At 40.9% G+C, this 24,617-nt stretch overlaps 1 protein-coding gene across 1 annotated transcript; it reads left to right on the top strand.

Moving 5' to 3' along the window:
• The first annotated feature begins 5,766 nt into the window (after positions 1 to 5,766).
• On the top strand, positions 5,767 to 22,394 carry LOC311290565 (fibulin-7). The gene is made up of 8 exons (XM_084409133.1): positions 5,767 to 6,044; positions 9,201 to 9,360; positions 9,453 to 9,623; positions 11,890 to 12,015; positions 13,104 to 13,274; positions 13,601 to 13,738; positions 13,812 to 13,947; positions 20,279 to 22,394. Exons 1-8 carry the CDS (start codon positions 5,949 to 5,951, stop codon positions 20,637 to 20,639), a joined length of 1,359 nt encoding a protein of 452 aa, XP_084265259.1. The 5' UTR covers positions 5,767 to 5,948; the 3' UTR covers positions 20,640 to 22,394.
• The last annotated feature ends 2,223 nt before the right edge of the window (positions 22,395 to 24,617 follow it).

Raw genomic sequence — 24,617 nt, 5'->3', positions numbered from 1 at the left:
TGAATTTTAAAAAAGACTTATGGTGAATTTAGGGATTGTTTGACCTCGACGTGATTTGAACACGCAACCTTCTGATCTGGAGTCAGACGCGCTACCGTTGCGCCACGAGGCCCTACATTTCTGTGAATTTGCTGAGATAGTAATATGGTCTTGGCAGTAAGGATTCATGAATTTTAAAAAAGACTTATGGTGAATTTAGGGATTGTTTGACCTCGACGTGATTTGAACACGCAACCTTCTGATCTGGAGTCAGACGCGCTACCGTTGCGCCACGAGGCCCTACATTTTTGTGAATTTGCTGAGATAGTAATATGGTCTTTGCAGTAAGGATTCATGAATTTTAAAAAAGACTTATGGTGAATTTAGGGATTGTTTGACCTCGACGTGATTTGAACACGCAACCTTCTGATCTGGAGTCAGACGCGCTACCGTTGCGCCACGAGGCCCTACATTTCTGTGAATTTGCTGAGATAGTAATATGGTCTTGGCAGTAAGGATTCATGAATTTTAAAAAAGACTTATGGTGAATTTAGGGATTGTTTGACCTCGACGTGATTTGAACACGCAACCTTCTGATCTGGAGTCAGACGCGCTACCGTTGCGCCACGAGGCCCTACATTTCTGTGAATTTGCTGAGATAGTAATATGGTCTTGACAGTAAGGATTCATGAATTTTAAAAAAGACTTATGGTGAATTTAGGGATTGTTTGACCTCGACGTGATTTGAACACGCAACCTTCTGATCTGGAGTCAGACGCGCTACCGTTGCGCCACGAGGCCCTACATATCTGTGAATTTGCTGAGATAGTAATATGGTCTTGGCAGTAAGGATTCATGAATTTTAAAAAAGACTTATGGTGAATTTAGGGATTGTTTGACCTCGACGTGATTTGAACACGCAACCTTCTGATCTGGAGTCAGACGCGCTACCATTGCGCCACGAGGCCCTACGTTTCTGTGAATTTGCTGAGATAGTAATATGGTCTTGGCAGTAAGGATTCATGAATTTTAAAAAAGACTTATGGTGAAATTAGGAAGTGTTTGACCTCGACATGATTTGAACACGCAACCTTCTGATCTGGAGTCAGACGCGCTACGAGGCCCTACATTTCTGTGAATTTGCTGAGATAGTAATATGGTCTAGGGATTCCTTACTTTAAAAAGGGCTTATAGTCAAGTTAGTGATTGTTTGACCTCGACGTGATTTGAACACGCAACCTTCTGATCTGGAGTCAGACGCGCTACCGTTGCACCACAAGGCCCTACATTTCTGTGAATTTGCTGAGATAGTAATATGGTCTAGGGATTCCTTACTTGAAAAAGGGCTTACAGTCAAGTTAGTGATTGTTTGACCTCGACGTGATTTGAACACGGAACCTTCTGATCTGGAGTCAGACGCGCTACCGTTGCGCCACTAGGCCCTACATTTCTGTGAATTTGCTGAGATAGTAATATGGTCTTGGCAGTAAGGATTCATGAAAAGTAATATGGTCTAGGGATTCCTTACTTTAAAAAGGGTTTATAGTCAAGTTAGTGATTGTTTGACCTCGACAGGATTTGAACACGCAAACTTCTAATCTGGAGTCATTCGCGCTACCGTTGCGCCACGAGGCCCTACATTTCTGTGAATTTGCTGAGATAGTAATATGGGCTAGGTATTCCTTACTTTAAAAAGGGCTTACAGTCAAGTTAGTGGTTGTTTGACCTCGACGTGATTTGAACACGCAACCTTCTGATCTGGAGTCAGACGCGCTACCGTTGCGCCACGAGGCCCTACATTTCTGTGAATTTGCTGAGATAGTAATATGGTCTTGGCAGTAAGGATTCATGAATTTTAAAAAAGACTTATGGTGAATTTAGGGATTGTTTTACCTCGACGTGATTTGAACACGCAACCTTCTGATCTGGAGTCAGACGAGCTACCGTTGCGCCACGAGGCCCTGCACTTCTGGGAATTTGCCCTGCAATTCTGTGAATCTGCTGAGTTGGTTATAGGGTCTTGCAGTAGGGATTGCTTAATTTAAAAAAGACTTATGGTCAATTTAGGGATTGTTTGACCTCGACGTGATTTGAACACGCAACCTTCTGATCTGGAGTCAGACGCGATACCGTTGCGCCACGAGGTCCTGCACTTCTGGGAATTTGCCCTGCAATTCTGTGAATCTGCTGAGTTAGTTATAGGGTCTTGCAGTAGGGATTGCTTAATTTAAAAAAGACCTATGGTCAATTTAGGGATTGTTTGACCTCGATGTGATTTGAACACACAACCTTCTGATCTGGAGTCAGATGTGCTACCGTTGCGCCACGAGGTCCTGCACTTCTGGGAATTTGCCCTGCAATTCTGTGAATCTGCTGAGTTAGTTATAGGGTCTAGCAGTAGGGATTGCTTAATTTAAAGAAGACTTATGGTCAATTGAGGGATTGTTTGACCTCGGTGTGATTTGAACACGCAACCTTCTGATCTGGAGTCAGACGCGCTACCGTTGCGCCTCGAGGTCCTGCACTTCTGGGAATTTGGCCTGCAATTCTGTGAATCTGCTGAGTTAGTTATAGGGTCTTGCAGTAGGGATTGCTTAATTTAAAAAAGACTTATGGTCAATTGAGGGATTGTTTGACCTCGATGTGATTTCAAACACGCAACCTTCTGATCTGGAGTCAGACGCGCTACCATTACACCACGAGGTCCTGCACTTCGGGGAATTTGCCCTGCAATTCTGGGAATTTGCCCTGCAATTCTGGGAATTTGCCCTGCAATTCTGTGAATCTGCTGAGTTAGTTATAGGGTCTTGCAGTAGGGATTGCTTAATTTAAAAAAGACTTATGGTGAATATAGGGATTGTTTGACCTCAACGTGATTTGAACACGCAACCTTCTGATCTGGAGTCAGACGCACTACCGTTGCGCCACGAGGCCCTATGTTTCTGTGAATTTGCTGAGATAGTAATATGGTCTTGGCAGTAAGGATTCATGAATTTTAAAAAAGACTTATGGTGAATTTAGGGATTGTTTGACCTCAACGTGATTTGAACACGCAACCTTCTGATCTGGAGTCAGACGCGCTACCGTTGCGCCATGAGGCCCTACATTTCTGTGAATTTGCTGAGATAGTAATATGGTCTAGGGATTCCTTACTTTAAAAAGGGCTTACAGTCAAGTTAGTGATTGTTTGACCTCGACGTGATTTGAACACGCAACCTTCTAATCTGGAGTCAGACGCGCTACCGTTGCGCCACGAGGACCTATGTTTCTGTGAGTTTGCCCTGCAATTCTGTGAGTTTGCTGAGATATTAATATGGTCTAGCAGTAAGGATTCATGAATTTTAAAAAAGACTTATGGTCAATTTAGGGATTGTTTGACCTCGACGTGATTTGAACACGCAACCTTCTGATCTGGAGTCAGACGCGATACCGTTGCGCCACAAGGTCCTGCACTTCTGGGAATTTGCTGAGATAGTAATATGGTCTTGGCAGTAAGGATTCATGAATTTTAAAAAAGACTTATGGTGAAATTAGGAATTGTTTGACCTCGACGTGATTTGAACATGCAACCTTCTGATCTGGAGTCAGACGCGCTACCGTTGCGCCACGAGGCCCTACATTTCTGTGAATTTGCTGAGATAGTAATATGGTCTTGGCAGTAAGGATTCATGAATTTTAAAAAAGACTTATGGTGAAATTAGGGATTGTTTGACCTCGACGTGATTTGAACACGCAACCTTCTGATCTGGAGTCAGACGCACTACCGTTGCGCCACGAGGCCCTACGTTTCTGTGAGTTTGCCCTGCAATTCTGTGAATCTGCTGAGTTAGTTATAGGGTCTTGCAGTAGGGATTGCTTAATTTAAAAAAGACTTATGGTCAATTTAGGGATTGTTTGACCTCGACGTGATTTGAACACGCAACCTTGTGATTTGGAGTCAGACGCGCTACCGTTGCGCCACGAGGCCCTACATTTCTGTGAATTTGCTGAGATAGTAATATGGTCTTGGCAGTAAGGATTCATGAATTTTAAAAAAGACTTATGGTGAAATTAGGAATTGTTTGACCTCGACGTGATTTGAACACGCAACCTTCTGATCTGGAGTAAGACGCGCTACGAGGCCCTACATTTCTGTGAATTTGCTGAGATAGTAATATGGTCTAGGGATTCCTTACTTTAAAAAGGGCTTACAGTCAAGTTAGTGATTGTTTGACCTCGACGTGATTTGAACACGCAACCTTCTGATCTGGAGTCAGACGCGCTACGAGGCCCTACATTTCTGTGAATTTGCTGAGATAGTAATATGGTCTAGGGATTCCTTACTTTAAAAAGGGCGTACAGCCAAGTTAGTGATTGTTTGACCTCGACGTGTTTTGAACACGCAAACTTCTAATCTGGAATCATACGCGCTACCGTTGCACCACGAGGCTCTACGTTTCTGTGAGTTTGCCCTGCAATTCTGTGAATTTGCTGAGCTAGTTATAGGTTCCTGCAGTTGGGATTCCTTAATTTAAGAAAGACATATTGTCAAATTAGGGATTGTTTGACCTCGACGTGATTTGAACACGCAACCTTCTGATCTGGAGTCAAACGCGCTACCGTTGCGCCACGAGGTCCTGCACTTCTGGGAACTTGCTGAGATAGTAATATGGTCTAGTAGTAAGGATTCATGAATTTTATAAAAGGCTAATGGTCAAATTAGGGATTATTTGACCTCGACGTGATTTGAAAACGCAACCTTCTTATCTGGTGTCAGACCGTTGCATGTACCGTCGCGCCACGAGAACATGCATGTCTTTAAATTTGCTTAGATAGTAATAATGGTCTAGCAGTAAGGATTCATGAATTTTATAAGAGCTTTGCTGGCAAACTAGGGATTGTTTGACCTTGACGTGATTTGAACACACAACCTTCTGATCTGGAGTCAGACGCGCTACCGTTGCGCCACAATGTCCTGTAAAACTGGGACTTTGCCATGCACTTCTGTGATTTTGCTGAGATAGTAATATGGTCTAGCAGTAAGGATTCATGAATTTTCTCAAAGACTTGCGGTCAAATTAGGGATTGTTTGACCTCGACGTGATTTGAACACGCAACCTGCTGATCTGGAGTCAGACGCGCTACCGTTGCGCCACGAGGCTCTACATTTCTGTGAATTTTCTGAGATAGTAATATGGTCTTGGGATTCATTAATTTAAAAAAGACTTATGGTCAAATTAGTTATTGTTTGACCGCGACATGTTTTGAACACGTAACCATTGCGCCACGAGAACATGCGTTTCTATAGGTTTGCTGAGATAGTAATATGGTCTAGCAGTAAGGATTCATGAATTTTAAAAAAGACTTATGGTCAAATTAGGGTTTGATTGACCTCGACGTGATTTGAACACGCAACCTTCTGATGTAGAGTCAGAAACGCTACCATTGCGCCACGAGAACATGCGTTTTTTGAGTTTTATATGAATTTTATAAAAGACTTAAGGTCAAATCATTCAAACAGCCGAGTAAATATTGATCAGACTTTGACCCCAACATGATTTGAACACGCAAACGTCTGATCTGGAGTCAGACGGACCACGGTTGTGTTCTCTAAAAGTAATTAATCCTAAAAAAAATTTTTTTTTTATTTACAGATATAAAATATGCGTGTACATTTTCTGCCTCGCTCAATAATTTCTTACTGTGAGCCTGAGTAATGAATCTTTTTAGAAGTTGACTCTAACAATGCGAAACACAAGTAAAGAAACTGATTTCACAACTTCTGTCCATTCAGTAAATACGCCAACTGACCTGCGGTTTATGGGGAAAATATCTAGTGCTTGCTTTCAGAAAAATCCTCTTGCAGCAGCAGTCTCATTATGAGGGGGTTTTAAAGCTGAGCCGGTAACGAATTTGGAGCTCAACAGACACAGATACGCAGCATTTTCTTGACAGAATCCACTACACAAAGGCATTTATTAACATAATTAATGTATCCACTCAACGATTCATTGAAGACGATGAACCGAAGATACTCTATACTACTTTCAATATTTATCTGTCAAGGTTATACAATGCTGGCTCAGGTGAGTTATATTTATTAAGTATTCCATAAATAGCAGAAAATTCTGTAACCTGAAAAAGAGCAAAGAGTAGGAGTTCACTATGATATTTGCTGCAAGCCAACTAACAGACCTGTCTCAGGACAAGACACAGTTGTTAAATTAAATTGCTCAAGTCACGTTTTAGTACAAAAGAGTTCATTCAGAGTAGGTCAAGGGTTAAAGCTAAACGCATGTGTATGTCATTGTATTTTGGCCACTCTTTTATTATTATAATGCAGAACGAGATGATGGTATCAAATTATTCATAAGCTACTGCAAAAGTATCTTTTATTGTAAATGCATCTGATTTTATCGGAATTTGTAGGAGGCCTAACAGCAGCACCAGACCAGGTTTTTTTTCTTGTATGATAAAATATACAAAAATGAGTCCATATATTTTTAAGTTCTTGTCTTTGACATAAAATCTTTAAATAAAATTGTGAAAAGTCTTTCAGTCTGATAGACTGTAGGCTTACTGTGTGACTATTGCACATTCTACACAACCACTCTATTCAGAGGGATTTGAGGATAAACAACATGGAATGTTTTGATGTACTCTTAAAGAGAACACTGTTACCCCGAACATCAACAGCTTCTGGTACTGCCCTACTAATGCGTCTCCAACACTGCTGCTCTCTCAGTTAACCAGCCGGTTTTCAAGAAGTTCAAATATTTATCCTGCTTACATAAGTCAAAAAGAAACAATAAAAGGAAATACAATCTTTGTCGTTTTAAGGAAAAAGACAAGCAATATTTCATGCTTAGATCATGAAAGTTTCATGATAACCAGATCCACTGACACCAATTACTGTGGAACACATGAACCAACTGGAAGACATTATAGGAACCTAATATTTCTTCATCATTCAGACACTCTTTCTAGGGTCCTATATACCACTTTTCCAGACCATGTTTTCAGATTTGTCATTACTCTATGCAGTTATGTCATTATAATGTCACTATGTCATTATAATGTATGCAGGTCCTTGTAATGAGAACCTGTGGACAAATAAATCTAGAGACGGTTGATGGAAATATATAAAGAGTTATCAATCCTTTGTTTTCCTTTTTACAGTAAGCCAGGTGAGGAACACTGCAGCTAAAGTTTTAATGTGCTTCACTTTTTTCCTATACTGTAGTTTTTTGTTGATATTTATGATTAATGTCATTGAAGGAGATTAAAGTAATGTTCATACAGACAATGAATGCACAATGCAATGTTTTGAACATTGGACAGCCTGTGTAACGTTATGACCGTTTTGAAATTTGTGGGTAACACTATGTTGACCCATACAGAAAAAAAAAATATTGAAATATATTTAAAAGTGTCAAAAATATATGTGGCATATATTCCAAATACATTGAAATATATTTGCATTGTTGTTCACTTATATTTATCATTTTGAAATATATTCTGAAATATAACAAAAATATATGATGTTAAGTGTGAAATATATTTACATTTATAACATGTATTGTAAAATATATGACAAAATATATGGTCATAAAATGTTTAGCTTGCTAAAGAAGAGTCGAAAATGTATTTTGATCATAGTAATTCCTCTACCTTTTCCCCAATACACAACAGTAGGCTACCATATTCCACTACTGTATTATGACACACAGCTATAATAAATACTGTACTTACATTTAAATGACTGCAATGTAAAATGACAGATAGTTGCTTTCCTAGGACTATTAGGCCATATTAGGTGGCACGTACCTAACACTAAGTGCAATTATTAGATTTATTGTTGTTTTATTGACATCTTTCCTGAAGTCATTTAAATATTGAAAATATGCACAATATTTATGATGCAAGTATAACAGTGACACTCCAACAGTGAAGTGCACTTAAACAATAGATATAACTCAGTGTCTAACACTGCATACACACACTATTAAATAACTGTATTCAATTCTGTAAAAATAGGGAAAAAAACTCTGCATTCTGTGTTATTTCCTACATAAAATTGTCATTTTAGGCCAATAAAGTCAGTAAAGGGGCAGCCATGGCCTACTGGTTAGGGCTTCGGGCTTTGGGCTTGTAACCGAAGGGTTGCTGGTTCGATCCCCGACCAGTAGGAAAAATGTGGGTGAGGGAAGTGGTAGAGCACTGCTTTCTCATGCCCACAACCACAGCTGAAGTGGTCTATCTAAAAAAATAAACTGAAAATGTGTTGTTTGTGGGGTGGTGTGGCGCAATGGATAAGACACATGCCTTTGGTGTGAGAGACCCGGGTTCAAATCCACTGTGAGACACCAATGTGTCCCTGAGCAAGACACTTAACCCCTAGTTGCTCCAGAGGCGTGTGATCCTTGACATATATAGCAATTGTAAGTCGCTTTGGATAAAAGCGTCAGCTAAAGGAATAAATGTAATGTTTGTTTGTGAAAATGTTAACTTTTTAAATTTCAAAATATATTACAAATGAAACAGTTTGCACAAGTTAAAACATATATGAACATATATGTAAACATATATTTACATATATTTAACTAAAATATATATATTGGGCCAATATCAAATATTTGCATATATATTCCAAAAATATATTTTGAAAATACATTTCAAATATATTTCTTTTGTGTATGGGGATGGTCCATTTTAGATATTTTACTAACTATGAGTAAATGTGCAACTACATGTCAACTAGCAGTCATTAGAGTATCAGTAGCCTACTGTCTGCTAACTTAATTAGGTCATCATCACTTAATCAGACTAAGCTTTATACTTAACTTCTCGATCGTTTAAAAGAGAATGTCCTGATGCAGTTTGTTGAGGCTTTAGTGGATCTTTGCTGGAAGTTGTATTGATGAGACACAGAACCGGTTTGATGCTGAGCGTCTGATGAATGAAAAGACTAGACCTGACCCTGAATCTGAACCTTTGTGTTCTTAGATAGGGATCTATGATGTTTCAGAGGTCCGGTTCTGAATCTGATTCCTCAGACACCGGGTGCCGGGTCGCTTGTAGAGTGAGGGACTAGTGGATTCTTTATGAAATATAATGCCTGATCTCTTTTAGCCACGACAGCCTGTTTTTACTGTACTGGATGCTACCGTATGGATCTGAACATGTTGTGCAAAAACAGTCAATTCTGCGTCTGTGATGGTAATATGCATGTTTTTTTTTAGGACTGTCCCGGTAAGCGAGACCTACAGAACTCAATTCAACAGGCTCACAAACTGCTTTCATCACAGGAATCTTCATACTTGCAGAGTCTTCGTAATTTGAGGAAGACACTCAACCTCCTGCATGACAGCATTGCAAGCCGGCCCGCTAAACCAAAGAACTGTAAGTAAATGACAGTTCAAACTGAATAACATGAGGCACACATGCTTAATTTAGTTTAAAGTGTGCACACTGTTTGTTGTTGTCTTCCACAGTCACTTGCCCTGAGCTGGAGCCTCCTGTGAACGGCAGAAAGCTGGGGACGACTCTGTCGGCTGGCCATGAAGTGCACTTCATCTGTGACGCGGGCTTCGAGCTGCTGGGCTCCGAGACGAGACAGTGTAAAGACTCGCTCAGCTGGAGTGGACATCAGCCCGTCTGCAAAGGTGTCCGCACTTAAACACTCCTTTATTCAGTCCATCTAAAGCCTCCTCGGTGCCAGCTGTCTCTGAGGGGCAGTCGTCTCAGTCTGTGGGTGACAAAATGGCTCTTTCTAGGAAACCAGGTGCATTTTCCACTTGGTATTTTATGTAGTTGTAAAAATATTTTAAAGATTCTATCAGAAAAAGAATGTCTTTAAATGCCATTTCAAGTTGAAATACACTATTTGGCCAAACGTTTGCGATACACCTGCTTCTAATGAACATGTTTGGCTATTGAAGTAACTCCACTGAAAACATCTTAATGCTCTAGAACAGGGGTGTCCAAACTCGGTCCTGGAGGGCCACTGTCCTGCAGAGTTTAGCTCCAACCCCAATTAAACACACCTGAACCAGATAATCAGACCTTTATTATCTGGTTCAGGTGTGTTTAATTGGGGTTGGAGCTAAACTCTGCAGGACAGTGGCCCTCCAGGACTGAGTTTGGACACCCCTGCTCTAGAATGTCACACTTCCAGCTGTGCTGCAGTGGCTTAGTGAAGGTCCTCTTCTCTTCCAGCATGTCAACACAAGGTGAAGTCCTAACAGAAATGATTTACAGAGTCTTGTAAGAACTTGACTAACCTATAAGACCAGACCCGAACCCCTGTTTAACACATAGATGCAGGTAAGTAGGCTGAACTTTAGTGCGCAGATGTGGTAATGATCAGTCAAAGACGACGGAGGCAATGAAGGACATGAAGAAGATCAGGATCTTAACAGTGTGTAGAAAACCACTGAGTGTTTGCAGTGAGTAAATGCAGTACTTGATTGGTTGTGTTTGCAGGTGGATATTATTAGATGTGATTTGGCATATTTCAATATGCTATATATTATTTCAATTATGTTTCATGTTGGATATATAATCCATGGAAATGTAAATAACTGGTAACCAGAAGGAACAGTGAACTGACGTCTAAAGCTTTTCAACCCTTCTGCTTGATGTCAGTAGGGTTCGCCAATGCAGACATCGTATTGAGGAACAGCACGAGTTTAAGGAGTGCTTAGATTCAGTAACTCACTGTACGTTTAGTGTAAAGTACACATGGTGCAACATAATATTGTGATACTGATAGCCATTAGACTGTCATTTACTCAACCTCATGTTGTTCCAAACCTGTATGCAAAGGACTGGTTAAGGTTAACATTTATTGAATGAACAAGAAATAAAAGCTAAAAAGTCTTTGGAATGACATGAGGGTGAGGAAATAATGACAGAAGTGTTATTTTGGGGGGATAATCTATTTAAATACCCTTTAATTACTGAGTTTTACAGACTGAGTAGTAGTTTGTACGTCCCTTGTGTGAACCCTAGAGTTTAAGATCTTACAGACGGCTGGTGGAAACCTTCCATCTTCTCTGTCATCACAACTATCTTTCTGTTCCACTCTAGAGAAGTTTTCTCTTGAAAACCTGTAAACTTCTCGAATGACATACTCTATAATTTTATATAACTCTTTACATTTGTATTTAAAGGTGCTGTAAGCATGTTTTCAATGGACAAAATGTTGCCACTACCTGACAGATACAAAATATTAACAAAAGCACGTGGACTGTCCCTTCCAGCGGTCAGAACTTTGTTGCAGCAGATTGTGGAGAGTCTTTGCTTTTCCAACATGTTAATTCTGTTGTGCACAAAACGAGGTCCATATAGACACGGTTTACTACACAAAGCCTAGACCTGAACCCCGAAACACCATTGAGATGAGCGATAAGTGAGTGATGATGAGATGAGTGAGGTCTGACTGTTGGTTATTTCATTTCAAAAGCATGAATTCCTGTCTTTACTGCTTTACAGCTTCCGTTCTTCCACTAAATGTTGAACAAAGATTTGCTCCATTCAGACACGCTCAGTGAAGTCAAGGGCTGGTTTTCCAGTTGATCCTGCTGAGATTCTCTGGGCTTTGGGCAGATCAGCCCAGTTCTTCTACACCAGACTTATTAGATGAACTTGTCTTGTGCACAGAGACGTTGACATGCTGGAGCAGATAAAGACCTTCTCCAAACTGCTGAAGCACAGAATAGTGTAGAATGTCATCATATTGTGTAGCATCAAGACTTCATTCATTCGAAGGGAGAATCACTGAAGCGGATGCAGTGAGAAAACACACATCTCTGTGACAGCACTAAAGAAGAATCTGACCGAATGACATCGCTTACAGCAACTTTACCTTCTCGGTTAGGGTTTTGCTTATAGACTCTGAATCCTCACTGTCTTTCTCTCCTCTCTAAGATATCGACGAGTGTCTGTCATCACCTTGTGCCAACGGAGGAACTTGTAGAGACGAGGTGAATGGATTCAGCTGTTTCTGTGGCCAGGGCTGGGCTGGACCTTCCTGCGACTCTCCAACGCCCACATGTTGGTTTGCATTTCATCAGAAGCTTTTTTGAGCACATTTACAGGCCCCGTTTTTGACATAAAAAGATGTTACCAGGCCTATGAAAGAATAAACTTCTGAACTGCACCTTGGATGAATAAGACACACACATGTTTAAACATCAGTAAATGACGCAGTGGCTCAGACCTGCTGTAACAGAAACATATTTATCCTCCCTAAACCAGCTCTCAAAATATAGCCAGTGAAATTTGGCAAAACTGTAAAATGTTGTGTTATACCCTTGAAAATCAGATTACAGCTTCTGTTCAATCTCCACATGCCAAAAAAAAAAAAACGCCTCAAGATATGTCTGCTGATCAATCAAAGGTGAAATACGATCCCGTCACATCACATATGGCTAGCATCTGTTCATACCCCTCAAACAGAGGCCGTTAGAGAGTATATTTGGGCATGTTCAGTAGTCCTTCATCTGGGATCAGGGCTGTAGAAACATTATAAACCTTCACCTTAGATCACACTTATCAATTAAAGGATATTTAAAAATCCCAAAAGGGTTTGCTTTCGCAAGTTGTTGTTTGTTTGAGTACTTGCACAAAAACACATTTTAATTGAATTATTTAATTACTAATGAACATTCCCTCTAGTCAGTGGCGGATCCTGGTCGAAGTCCTTTTCACATCAAGTCCAAACACTCATCCACAGAATCTGACATTCCAGTAAAATGATAAAATATTGTGCAATCAGATGCACCTGTTCCTGATATACATGCTCTGACAAACAGCTGCAATTTTAATTCGATTGTTAAAAAAGGTTCTGTGACGGTTTCAAGACAGCAAGCAATAGCTCATTACACTCAAGAGGTGTTTTTACTTGTACAAGAACTTGCATTTGTTTTAGTAAAATTGTCAGAGTGTATTGCTTGAATATATTCTCGGTGAGAACTTTTGACATTATTCTGTTTGACGTTATTAAACATTATTTCTATACACTCTTTGCATGTGCATTGAGATGTGTTGAGCATAAACCAGGCTTCATGCTGAAATCTGAGGATTGTCTCTGGTGCACACCTGACACTTTACCTGCTCTTGAAATCGGATTCTCTCTGCAGTTTTTGTGAACGTAATGAACACGTCCCCTGATGGCGAAGCCTCCTCCTTCCCTCAGTCCCACTCGTCCGCTTTCCTCCGCCAGCCCAGGTGTAGTCGGATCCAGGGAACGACACACTGCACCTGTGAGCCGGGGTTCTCCATCTCCGGCCGAGATAACAGCGTCTGCACAGGTGCGCTTCTTCAGCCATCACTGTCACCAAACACACTCAAGGAAGACACTGTTTATTAGTGGTCAAAGATTGAAATCCCATCTAATGAGACCCGTACTGGTCAAGCTCAAAACTCAATCTCTCCCGTTATTTTGCGACGGGTCTTCGATGGCAAACACCCCATTTCTATTAGTCATGGCCACTTTATTCTTCACCAGCTTGTGATGTTTTTGGTCTCTGTCTTTGGGACCAGCGATGCTGATCTTTTCACTAGGGACACAAATACTCTTCTTCCGTCCAATGACGTGTTTGTTTCAACCTGCTCGTTCCTGTATGTTTTCTCCTAGACATAGATGAGTGTAAGCTGTTCCACATGGGGCAGGCGGGCCGTCTCTGCTTACACACGTGTGTTAACACTGCCGGTGGATACAGATGCTCCTGTCCTGCCGGTTACAACCTGACCCGTGATGGACGGAACTGCAAAGGTCATTCAGTAACAGCAAAAGATGCACTTGGGAAACACTACAGTCTCGATTCTGATCCTGTTTTTCCTTCCAGATATCGACGAGTGTGGATCCAGGCAGAACGACTGCACACGTGACCAGCTCTGCATCAACACCTACGGGGGTTTTCAGTGTGTTAAAGTGGAGTGTCCACAGATGAGGAACGCCAGCTACGCCAAAACCTCTCCAACGTAAGCAACAGTCTACGAAGCATCTTTATTTAAAGGGATGGTTCAGAGTAAAATCAACCTAGGGTCCTTTGCACCATGACCTCGAGCCGAACACCCCCCCAGAAGCCTTTTTTCCCTTGGTTGTACTGTATAAGTTTGGTACCATTCTGGGCATTATTAGTGGGTAATTTACGAGATACATCCTTGGATCCGTTAGCGCCTGCACTAAGCCATCCAGCTGATTTCTCTATATAAGCTCTAACTTTAATAATGTTCAACCAAGGGAAAAAAGGCTTCTGGGGGGTGTTCGGCTCGAGGTCATGGTGCAAAGGACCAAAGGTTGATTTTACTCCGAACCATCCCTTTTTAGTTAGTTAGTTAGTTTGGGATAGTTCACCCAAAAATTTTAATTACCCCATGATTTACTCACCCTCAAGTCATCCTAGGTGTATATGATATTCTTCTTTCAGACGAATACAATCAGTATACCGCGAACCAGTGAGAACGCTGATGGCGCACATGTGTATTACGAGTTCAGTCTATAGGGATGCGCGTTTGAATATATGTGCGCAGGCGTGTAGTCCTTCCCTACAAATCAAACCTCAACAAACTACTTGTCTGGCCTTAAAATTTATAATACAGAATTGTAGCTTCCGCATAGCCACGCGAACCGGAATTATCCCGACAACGCTTTATCTGTAGAGAGGTAAAGGGAGGGGAGGGAGGCCTTCACAGGGAAGAGCCTAGTTGACATTTCAGGACTGCGTTATTGTCGCATCCAGGCGCAGGTCCTTCATCAGATCTGGAGTGTGTGTGTGAGTGTGTGTCCAGGCGCAGATCCTTCATCCGATCTGGATACCGCCTGGATCCGGCGGACTGTGGTAAACCTCGGGATAAACAGAGAGACTAATATTAGCGTAGACGCCATTCTTCTTATGATGTAACGAGTACATCAGGATTTATGGAAAGTGTTCCCGGTTCCGGCTGACCTGATCTATGCAGCCTAACATTGAATTATAGAAGTCTATAATGTGTTATGTGTATGCTAGGTCAAAGAGATGTGTTTTTAGTCTAGCTTTGAAATTACAGAGTGTGTCTGCTTCCCGGACAATGTTAGGAAGACTGTTCCAGAGTTGTGGTGCTAAATAGGAGAAGGATCTACCGCCAGCAGTCGATTTTGATATTCTAGGTATTATCAACTGGCCAGAATTTTGAGATCGCAATAGACGTGAAGGACTATAATGCGTTAAGAGCTCGCTCAAGTACTGGGAAGCTAAACCATTTAGTGCTTTGTAAGTAATCAGCAATATTTAAAAATGTATACGATGTTTAATAGGGAGCCAGTGCAGTGTTGACAGAACTGGGCTAATATGGTCATACTTCCTGGTTCTGGTAAGAACTCGAGCTGCTGCGTTTTGAACTAGCTGTAGTTTGTTTATTAAGCGTGCAGGGCAACCACCCAGTAGAGCATTACAATAATCTAGCCTTGAGGTCATTAACTGATTGTTCTGCATTTGTCAATGAGAGCATATGGCGTAATTTAGATATAATTTTAAGATGGAAAAATGCGGTTTTACAGATACTAGACACGTGACTTTTAAATGAAAGATTGGTATCAAAGAGCAAACCCAGTTTCCTAACCGACGACGAAGACTTAACAGAGCAGCCATCAAGTGTTAGACAGTATTCTATTATTACGTGAGGAGGTTTTTTGTCCAATCATTAGAATCTCTGTTTTTTTCAGAATTAAGTAATAGGAAATTACTAGTCATCCAGTTTTTTATATCAGCTATACATTCCGTTAATTTTGTGAATTGGTAAGTTTCGTCAGGCGGTGAAGAAATATAGAGCTGAGTATCATCAGCATAACAGTGAAAACTAATTCCACGCTTCCTAATGATATCTCCCAAGGGTAGCATGTACAGAGTGAACAGCAGCGGTCCTAGTACTGAGCCTTGTGGTACACCATACTGAACTTGTGATCGATGAGACATCTCTTCATTTACTGCTACAAACTGATAACGGTCAGATAAGTATGATTTAAACCATGCTAATGCAATTCCACTAATGCCAACATAATTTTCGAGTCTATTTAAAAGAATGTTGTGGTCAATAGTGTCAAATGCAGTACTAAGATCGAGTAACACTAATAGAGAGACACAACCACGATCGGATGATAAGAGCAAATCATTTGTGACTCTAACGAGAGCTGTCTCAGTACTATGGTACGGTCTAAATCCTGACTGAAAAACTTCTCAGTTATAATTTCTTTCTAAAAAGGAACATAGTTGTGAGGATACCGCCTTTTCTAGTATCTTAATCCAGCTTAAAGGTTTTTGGTACGTATCCTAGAGACAAAGATGAATTAATGATATTAAGAAAAGGATCTATGACCTCTGGGAGCATCTCTTTCAGTAGCTTAGTCGGTATAGGGTCTAACATACATGTTGCCGATTTAGATGATTTAACGAGTTTAACGAATTCTTCCTCTCCTATAGCAATGAATGAATCTAATCTTTCCTCAGGGAGACTACAATGCTCTCCCTGATGCGATACTGTAGTAGACGGTTGCATAGTTATAATTTTCTCCCTGACATTATCAATCTTGAAGAAAGTTCATAAAGTCATTACTGCTGTGCTACTTGGAAACTTCTGGGCTTGAAGCTTTATTTTTCATTAGTTTAGCCACTGTTTCAAATAAATACCTAGGGTTTTGTTTATTTTCTTCTAATAGGGTTGAAAAATAAGCAGATCTAGCAGCTTTTAAGGCCTCTCTGTAAGCAATCGAGCTCTCTTTCCATGAGATGCGAAATACCTCTAGTTTTGTTTTCTTCCAGTTGCGCTCCATCTTTCTGGCTGCTCTCTTAAGGGCCCGAGTGTGCTCGTTGTACCACGGCGTTGGACTATTTTCTTTAATCTTCTTTAAGCGCAACGGAGCAACTGTGTCTAAAGTGCTGGAAAAGAGAGAGTTAAAAGTTTCTGTTGCAATATCGAGTTCTTCTAAGCTATCTGGGATGCTGAGGAGATGAAACTGATCAGGAAGATTATTAATAAAGCAATCTTTAGTGGCAGAAGTGATAGGTCTAACATATTTGTAACACGGAGTCGACTTTGCAGCCTTGGCTAAATGAAGTTTACACGAGACTAGATAATGATCTGAGATGTCATCGCTCTTCTGCAGAATTTCAACAGCATCAACATTTATTCCATGTGATAATATTAGATCTAGAGTATGATTACGACAATGAGTAGGTCCCGACACGTGTTGTCTAACTCCAATAGAGTTCAGGATGTCTTTAAATGCCAATCCCAATGCATCTTTTCGTTATCCACATATTAAAATCACCAATAATTATGACTTTATCTGCAGCCAGAACTAACTCTGATAGAAAGTCAGCAAATTCTTTGATAAAGTCTGTATGGTGCCCTGGTGGCCTGTATACAGTAGCCAGCACAAATCTCAAATGTGATTTATCATTTACACTATATATTGCTATATTAAGCACCAACACTTCAAAAGAATTATATTTTAAACTTGACTTCTTAGTCATTTTGAAAATATTACAATAGATTACAGCAACACCTCCCCCTTTGCCTTTCAGACGAGGTTCATGTTTATAACTGTAATCTTGCGGGGTGGACTCATTTAAAGTAATGTAATCGTTTGGTTTTAGCCAGGTTTCTGTCAAACACAGCACATCTAGGTTATAGTCTGTAATCATATCATTAACAATAAGTGGATTTGGAGTTTTGGGATTGAATCAGCAACCCAAGTTTTATCATTTATCGTTTGTATTATATCTGTTTTTTATTTGTTGAACATCAATTACATTTTTACCCTTAGATGGGTTTAGGAGTTATTCGGGGAACAGACACAGTCTCTATATGATGATATCTAGGTGAAAGAGGCTCTATGTGATGGGATTTATCTGACCTTGGTGACGTGAGGCCGCTAGCAGACGGTTGGTTTAGCCAGTCTGTCTGCTTCCTGACCTGAGCCCCAGATTGTCATGTTTGAGCTCTAAGACTATGTGCTATATTACTAGAGAGAAGAGCAGCACCATCCCAGGAGGGATGAATACCATCTCTTTTCAACAGGTCAGGTTTGCCCCAAAAACTTTTCCAATTGTCTATGAATTCTATATTATTTTGCAGACACCACTTAGACAGCCAGCCATTGAGTGAGGACAATCTACTAACTATCTCATCACTCCTGTGAACAGGAAGGGGGCCAGAGCAAATTACAGTGCCTGACATCGTACTTGCGAGTTCACACACCTCTTTAACGTTCATTTTAGTGATCTCCGACTGGCGGAGTCTAACATCATTAGTGCCGACGTGAATAATAATCTTAGAGAATTTACGATTAGCATTAGCCAGCACTTTTAAATTTGCTTTGATGTCAGGCGCTCTGGCTCCCGGCAAACATGTGACTATGGTGGCTGGTGTCTCTATTTTCACGTTCCGTTTTATAGAATCGCCAATAACTAGGGCACAATCAACAGGATTCTCAGTGGGTGTTTCACTGAGAGGGGAGAATTCACTGGTAATCGGAACGGAAGAGCAGTGTTTTGTCCCGTGACTACAGCGCCTCACCGTCACCCAGTTGCCCTGCTGCACGGGCTCTACAGCCGGAACCGAACAATGTACAGAGTTCACTATGCTAGTCGCATCCAAAGCAGTATCTAAAGCCCTTGCACTCTTACAATTAACCTCGAGTAAAGCTTGGATGCGTGTCTCTAGTTATGAAATCTTCCCTGTCAGCTTTACTATCTCCCTGCTTTTATCACATGTAAATCCTGTGTTGACAGAGAAGGCTATGCTATACATGTTACATGAGGTGCAGGTGACAATAAGAGGAGAAGATGACATGACTCACTGTGTTTGTTGACTGATCCTACCCACCTAAGGTTTGATGAACTTGTAAAAGGCGCGAGAGAAAAATAAATAAAGAGCGCACGGATAGCACGCTAACAGGCTAGCGAATTACTAGCATGTTGTGCTAGCAATAACGATTTAGATTGAAGCTAGCGATGTCAGGTTAATGTGTCATGTTGAGTAAGCTATATTTAGCAGTATAAACAACAAGGAATGATAGTAAATAATGATTCAAAACAGAAAGATATACGAAGCTTACAGACGCACACCAACTCAGCAGCAGCAACGAGGCAGGCAGGAGCAACCGATCAGACAGCAATCAATCAGCAATCGATCAACAGTAACACTTGATGATGAATGACATAGATGTAGGAGTAGCGTAAGCTTTGACGCCTCTCGTGGTTCAATCAAACAGGGCTGGGACACAAACTCAAGCTCCTCCCACATTTCTCTTTGAAAATTCGCGTTTTAGACTTCTAATTCGTGACTGGTGTTTTGTTTCGCTCTATCCTCTGAGCTTCCGCATTCGTCAATGCATCATGCAATCGATGCGTCTGCCGGAATTGGCCGTATGCCCGAAGCTAGTTATTTTAGTTGATAAACTTTTAATTATGGATATTTGTCATGCACAAGCGCATGGCTTCGCTTCAGAAGGCCTTTATTAACCTGCCGGAGCCGTGTAGCACTTTTATGATGGATATATGCACTTTTATGATGGATATATGCACTTTTATGATGGATAGATCCACTTTAATCATGGATAGATGCACTTTTATCATGGATAGATGCACTTTTATCATGGATAGATGCACTTTTATCATGTGGATAGATGCACTTTTATCATGGATAGATGCACTTTCATCATGGATAGATGCACTTTTATCATGGATAGATGCACTTTTATGATGATAGATGCACTTTTATGATGATAGATGCACTTTCATCATGGATAGATGCACTTTTATCATGGATAGATGCACTTTCATCATGGATAGATGCACTTTTATGATGATAGATGCACTTTTATCATGGATAGATGCACTTTCATCATGGATAGATGCACTTTTATGACGATAGATGCACTTTTATCATGGATAGATGCACTTTTATGATGATAGATGCACTTTTATCATGGATAGATGCACTTTCATCATGGATAGATGCACTTTTATGATGATAGATGCACTTTTATGATGGATAGATCCACTTTAATCATGGATAGATGCACTTTTATGATGGATAGATGCACTTTTATCATGGATAGATGCACTTTCATCATGGATAGATGCACTTTTATGGACTTCAAAAAACATACGGCCATTCACTGGCATTATAAAGCTTATTCATCATCTGAAAGAAGAATGACATACACTAGGATGACTTGAGGGTCAGTAAATCATGGGCTAATTTTCATTTTTGGGTGAACTATCCCTTTAAAACAAAGAAACCTGTGAAAGTGTTGTTGTGCTCTCAGGCGTTGCGAGAGGAACCCCTGCCCCGGGTCCAGCAGGACCTGCTCTCAGACGCCCGGCTCCGTGTCCCACCATCACCTGTCGGTGGTGTCCGGGCTCTCGGCTCCTCGGGTCGTGTTCCGGGTCTCCGCTGTGAGGATGATCGGGGACTCGCTGAGGTTCGCTCTGCTGGGAGGACGAGCTCGCCGGTTCTTCACCATGAGGCGCTCAGACCGTCAGACGGGGGAACTCCTGCTGACCCGTCCGGTTCTGGGCCCGGCCACGCTGGACCTGCAGGTGGAGATGAGCGAGCTGGAGCGCGGAGAACTGCTGGGCCGATACATCACCAAAATCACCATCTTTGTCTCACCATATGAGTTTTAGAGTCAAGCTACAGAAGTTAATATCAAGAAGAAGTCTGGCTAGGTAGTTTGTGCATTCTTGCATAGATTCTCCACCAAACAAATGTCCCAAAAGTGTCAAGCTTTGATTAGCCGCGTTTCCGTTACGCTTCAAATTGCGCAAATTGAAATTGCGCATTGAAAATACGCCCAATGGAAACACGTTAATTGCGCAAAAACTCCCATATATCGCGGTGGTTTTTCAGGCAATTTGAAAGAGGAATATTTCGCAAAACTGCAATGGAAACAGTTTTTGTGTATTTACAGTCACCTGAGGTAGACGGTGCGGTGTGTTTGGACAGAAGACGAGACCGAGTCCTTTAAACTCATAAAAGACCAAATAATTATGTGAATACTGGATTCTAAATCAAGACCTTGAAGCAGATCTAAAGGAGAAACTCCCAGAAACTCCTCATATGAGCCACTCACAAGAACAAGGGTCTTTCCTTGCCATTAATGCTTGGATAACACACAAACGTCTTCTTCCATTAACAGAAATGGCAGGGCTGGGATATATGTAAACCTACCAACATCCGTTGCCATGAGTTTTGGAATGACTTATCGTGATAGGAAAAAATGACGTTTTAGTCGCATAACATCGGCTAATGGAAACGCCGTCATTGCGCAATAGATTTTTATCGACATTTAGAAAATATTGCAAAAGTTGTGCGCAAATCTGTAATGGAAACGTGGCTATTGTCATCATACGACACATAGATTAAAACAGTGTCTGTGAGTAGAGAGTTTCTCACAGCTCCTCTCTGGGTTTCACTCACATACTACTGGACCAATCAAATTAGAGGATCAGAACTGGTCTGGTAGAGTCATAACCTAATATTACTTTGCTTATAGCCAGACATGTTCATATAATGATGAATATAGTTGTGCATTACAAAATAATTAATACAAGTGGGACCATAATCCCCTGTTGTTGTGTGCGTCATTGGCTGCGTTTACATTTGGCGTTAACATGCGATCACCGTGATCGGGTCGCGTTAGCCAATCAGGCGCATTTACATTTGTTCACATTAGGCTTGTTTGAGATGAGCAAAATCTGTGCAGAATCGATCACCGGTGATCAGCGCGAGATGCATGCCGGTTAGAAATGTGTCCGAGTGCGGTCCGCCTTGCTCTGATGTCATGCTGACGTATGTCAAAAAACTCTCGCGACCGCAAGGCGCACGTGTCGGATTCTGCAGTCGCGCGCAGTTGCTCTCCACCGACTGCGCTGATCAAAAGCATGATGGGAAACGACTTACTGACGACACAGCTTCATGCTCATTGGTTTAAACAACCGTGATGTATTGTTCTCTTTTAAAATGTTTGATTTTAAAACTCTGATATCATGTTTTTTTGTGTATACGTTGTGTGAATATTCCCAAACTATCCGACAGTGCAATCTCTATGGGTTATGCATTAATATGCAATATTATAAAAAAAATAAAGGAATGGAATGGAATTAAATAAGTAGGCTACTTTGGGTGTCTTGTTCATTATATTTATTTTCATATAAAAGCAACAGAACTTAAATTCCATCCAGTTTATTAGCAACACTGAGCACGAGCGTGAATCCCGTGAATCCCGCGATATCCATCTTTGATCTCGCAGGTGTCAGATCCACTGCGAGAAGAGAGATCTGTCCGTCTTGCCTGCGCTTTTTTCACTCCTCCCCTCACTGCAGCCGCCGACTCTCGACTACATTTCAGGCGAGGCAAGGCGCATCTCAAACAAGCCTATTAAGTAGTAGGCGGCGAGCTACATAGGCCTACCGTGCACCCCCCCCACCTCCCAACAAAACCATACTTTTTTGAAAGGTCTGGATGTGTAGAATATGAATCTGAATGTTAACATTGAAAATTTTGGGTTGCACTACCTGTTTTAGCCCTGTGAATAGGGAAACCCTAAAAAACGATTTTAAGCGATTTTAACACATCGAGATTGTCCTAGTCAATCAGAACAGCTTTTAGGTGACCCAATACACACTCAAACTTAACATATGATGACTTAGGTCAAATACCTACCATGCTGCTTATTGGTAGGTGTCTAAAATTAACATAGGTAAGGCTTTATGTTGATATAATGAGCCCATTTCATGTATAGGCCACGACCTAGATTCGCCTATCATGCACCCCAACCCCCTCCCCTGAAAAAAAATCATGCTTTTCTGAAAGGTCTGGATCTGTAGAATATGAATCTGAATGTTAACATTGACATTGTTTGGATACACTACCTGTTTTAGCCCTGTGAATAGGGAAACCCTAAAAAACGATTTTAAGCGATTTTAACACGTCGAGATTGGCCTAGTCAATCAGAGCAGCTTTTAGGTGACCCAATACTCTTACTACACTAAATTGATAATTACTTTAAATAGTTGTTTTTAATTATTTTTAATTTAATATAGTTAAGGCCTTGTATGGATATAATCGATCAAGGACCATTTCCATAGCATCAGTTAATATGCTAACGTGCTAACATTCCAACATGTCAAAGCTGACTACGAAATTATTCACAGCTCCTCCTCACCCTCCCCATCTTTATTTAATATAATTGACCCCTCTTACTACATTGATAGTTACTTTAAATAGTTGTTTTTAATTATTTTTAATTGTATGGATATAAAGGATATAATATAATGTCCTTTATAAAATATATTATTATGGATATAATGCAAGATTAGCCAGAATGAAAGAAATACGTGACAAGAGATTAACTGAACCACTGGAATCTGCTCACAGAATGAATGTAACCTGTGAACTTATACCAGACACCATTACAGAAGGTGATGGATATCACAGAGAATGCTACCAAAGATTTGATACAGAAGCTAAATACAGTGGGGCAAAAAAGTATTTAGTCAGCCACCAATTGTGCAAGTTCTCCCACTTAAAAAAGATGAGGGAGGCCTGTAATTTTCATCATAGATACACTTCAACTATGAGAGACAAAATGAGAGAAAAAAAAAAAATCCAGAAAAATCACATTGTAGGATTTTTAAAGAATTTATTTGCAAATGATGGTGGAAAATAAGTATTTGGTCAATAACAAAAGTTCATCTCAATACTTTGTTATATACCATTTGTTGGCAATGACAGAGGTCAAACATTTTCTGTAAGTCTTCACAAGGTTTTCACACACTGTTGCTGGTATTTTGGCCCATTTCTCCATACAGATCTACTCTAGAGCAGTGATGTTTTGGGGCTATCTCTGGGCAACACGGACTTTCAACTCCCTCCAAAGATTTTTTTATGGGGTTGAGATCTGGAGACTGGCTAGGCCACTCCAGGACCTTGAAATGCTTCTTACGAAACCACTCCTTCGTTGCCCGGGCGGTGTGTTTGGGATTATTGTCTTGCTGAAAGACCCAGCCACGTTTCATCTTCAATGCCCTTGCTGATGGAAGGAGGTTTTCACTCAAAATTTCACGATACATGGCCCCATTCATTCTTTCCTTTACACGGATCAGTCGTCCTGGTACCTTTGCAGAAAAAAGCATGATGTTTCCTCCCCCATGCTTCACAGTAGGTATGGTGTTCTTTCTCCTCCAAACACAGACTAACGTTTTTACCAAAAAGTTCTATTTTGGTTTCATCTGACCATATGACATTCTCCCAATCCTCTTCTGGATCATCCAAATGCTCTCTAGCAAACTTCAGATGGGCCTGGACATGTACTGGCTTAAGCAGGGGGACACGTCTGGCACTGCAGGATTTGAGTCCCTGGCGGCGTAGTGTGTTACTGAGGGTAGCCTTTGTTACTTTTGGTCCCAGCTCTCTGCAGGTCATTCACTAGGTCCCCCTGTGTGGTTCTGGGATTTTTGCTCACCGTTCTTGTGATCATTTTGACCCCACGGGGTGAGATCTTGCATGGAGCCCCAGTTCGAGGGAGATTATCAGTGGTCTTGTATGTCTTCCATTTTCTAATAATTGCTCCCACAGTTGATTTCTTCACACCAAGCTGCTTA

The sequence above is a fragment of the Rutilus rutilus genome (assembly GCF_951802725.1).
Source record: "Rutilus rutilus genome assembly, chromosome: 5".
Classification (NCBI taxonomy): domain Eukaryota; kingdom Metazoa; phylum Chordata; class Actinopteri; order Cypriniformes; family Leuciscidae; genus Rutilus; species Rutilus rutilus.
The sequence above is the reverse complement of the archived record's forward strand: the minus strand, read 5'-3'. Positions and strand labels throughout refer to the sequence as shown.

What these genes read in the sequence shown, in the direction of transcription:
- LOC311290565 (XM_084409133.1), top strand. Translation starts at nt 5,949, where the DNA reads ATGTATCCACTCAACGATTCATTGAAGACGATGAACCGAAGATACTCT. An exon ending in AGATAACAGCGTCTGCACAG is followed by an intron (nt 13,275 to 13,600) that starts GTGCGCTTCTTC and finishes GTTTTCTCCTAG; the next exon opens with ACATAGATGAGTGTAAGCTG. An exon ending in TGATGGACGGAACTGCAAAG is followed by an intron (nt 13,739 to 13,811) that starts GTCATTCAGTAA and finishes TTTTCCTTCCAG; the next exon opens with ATATCGACGAGTGTGGATCC.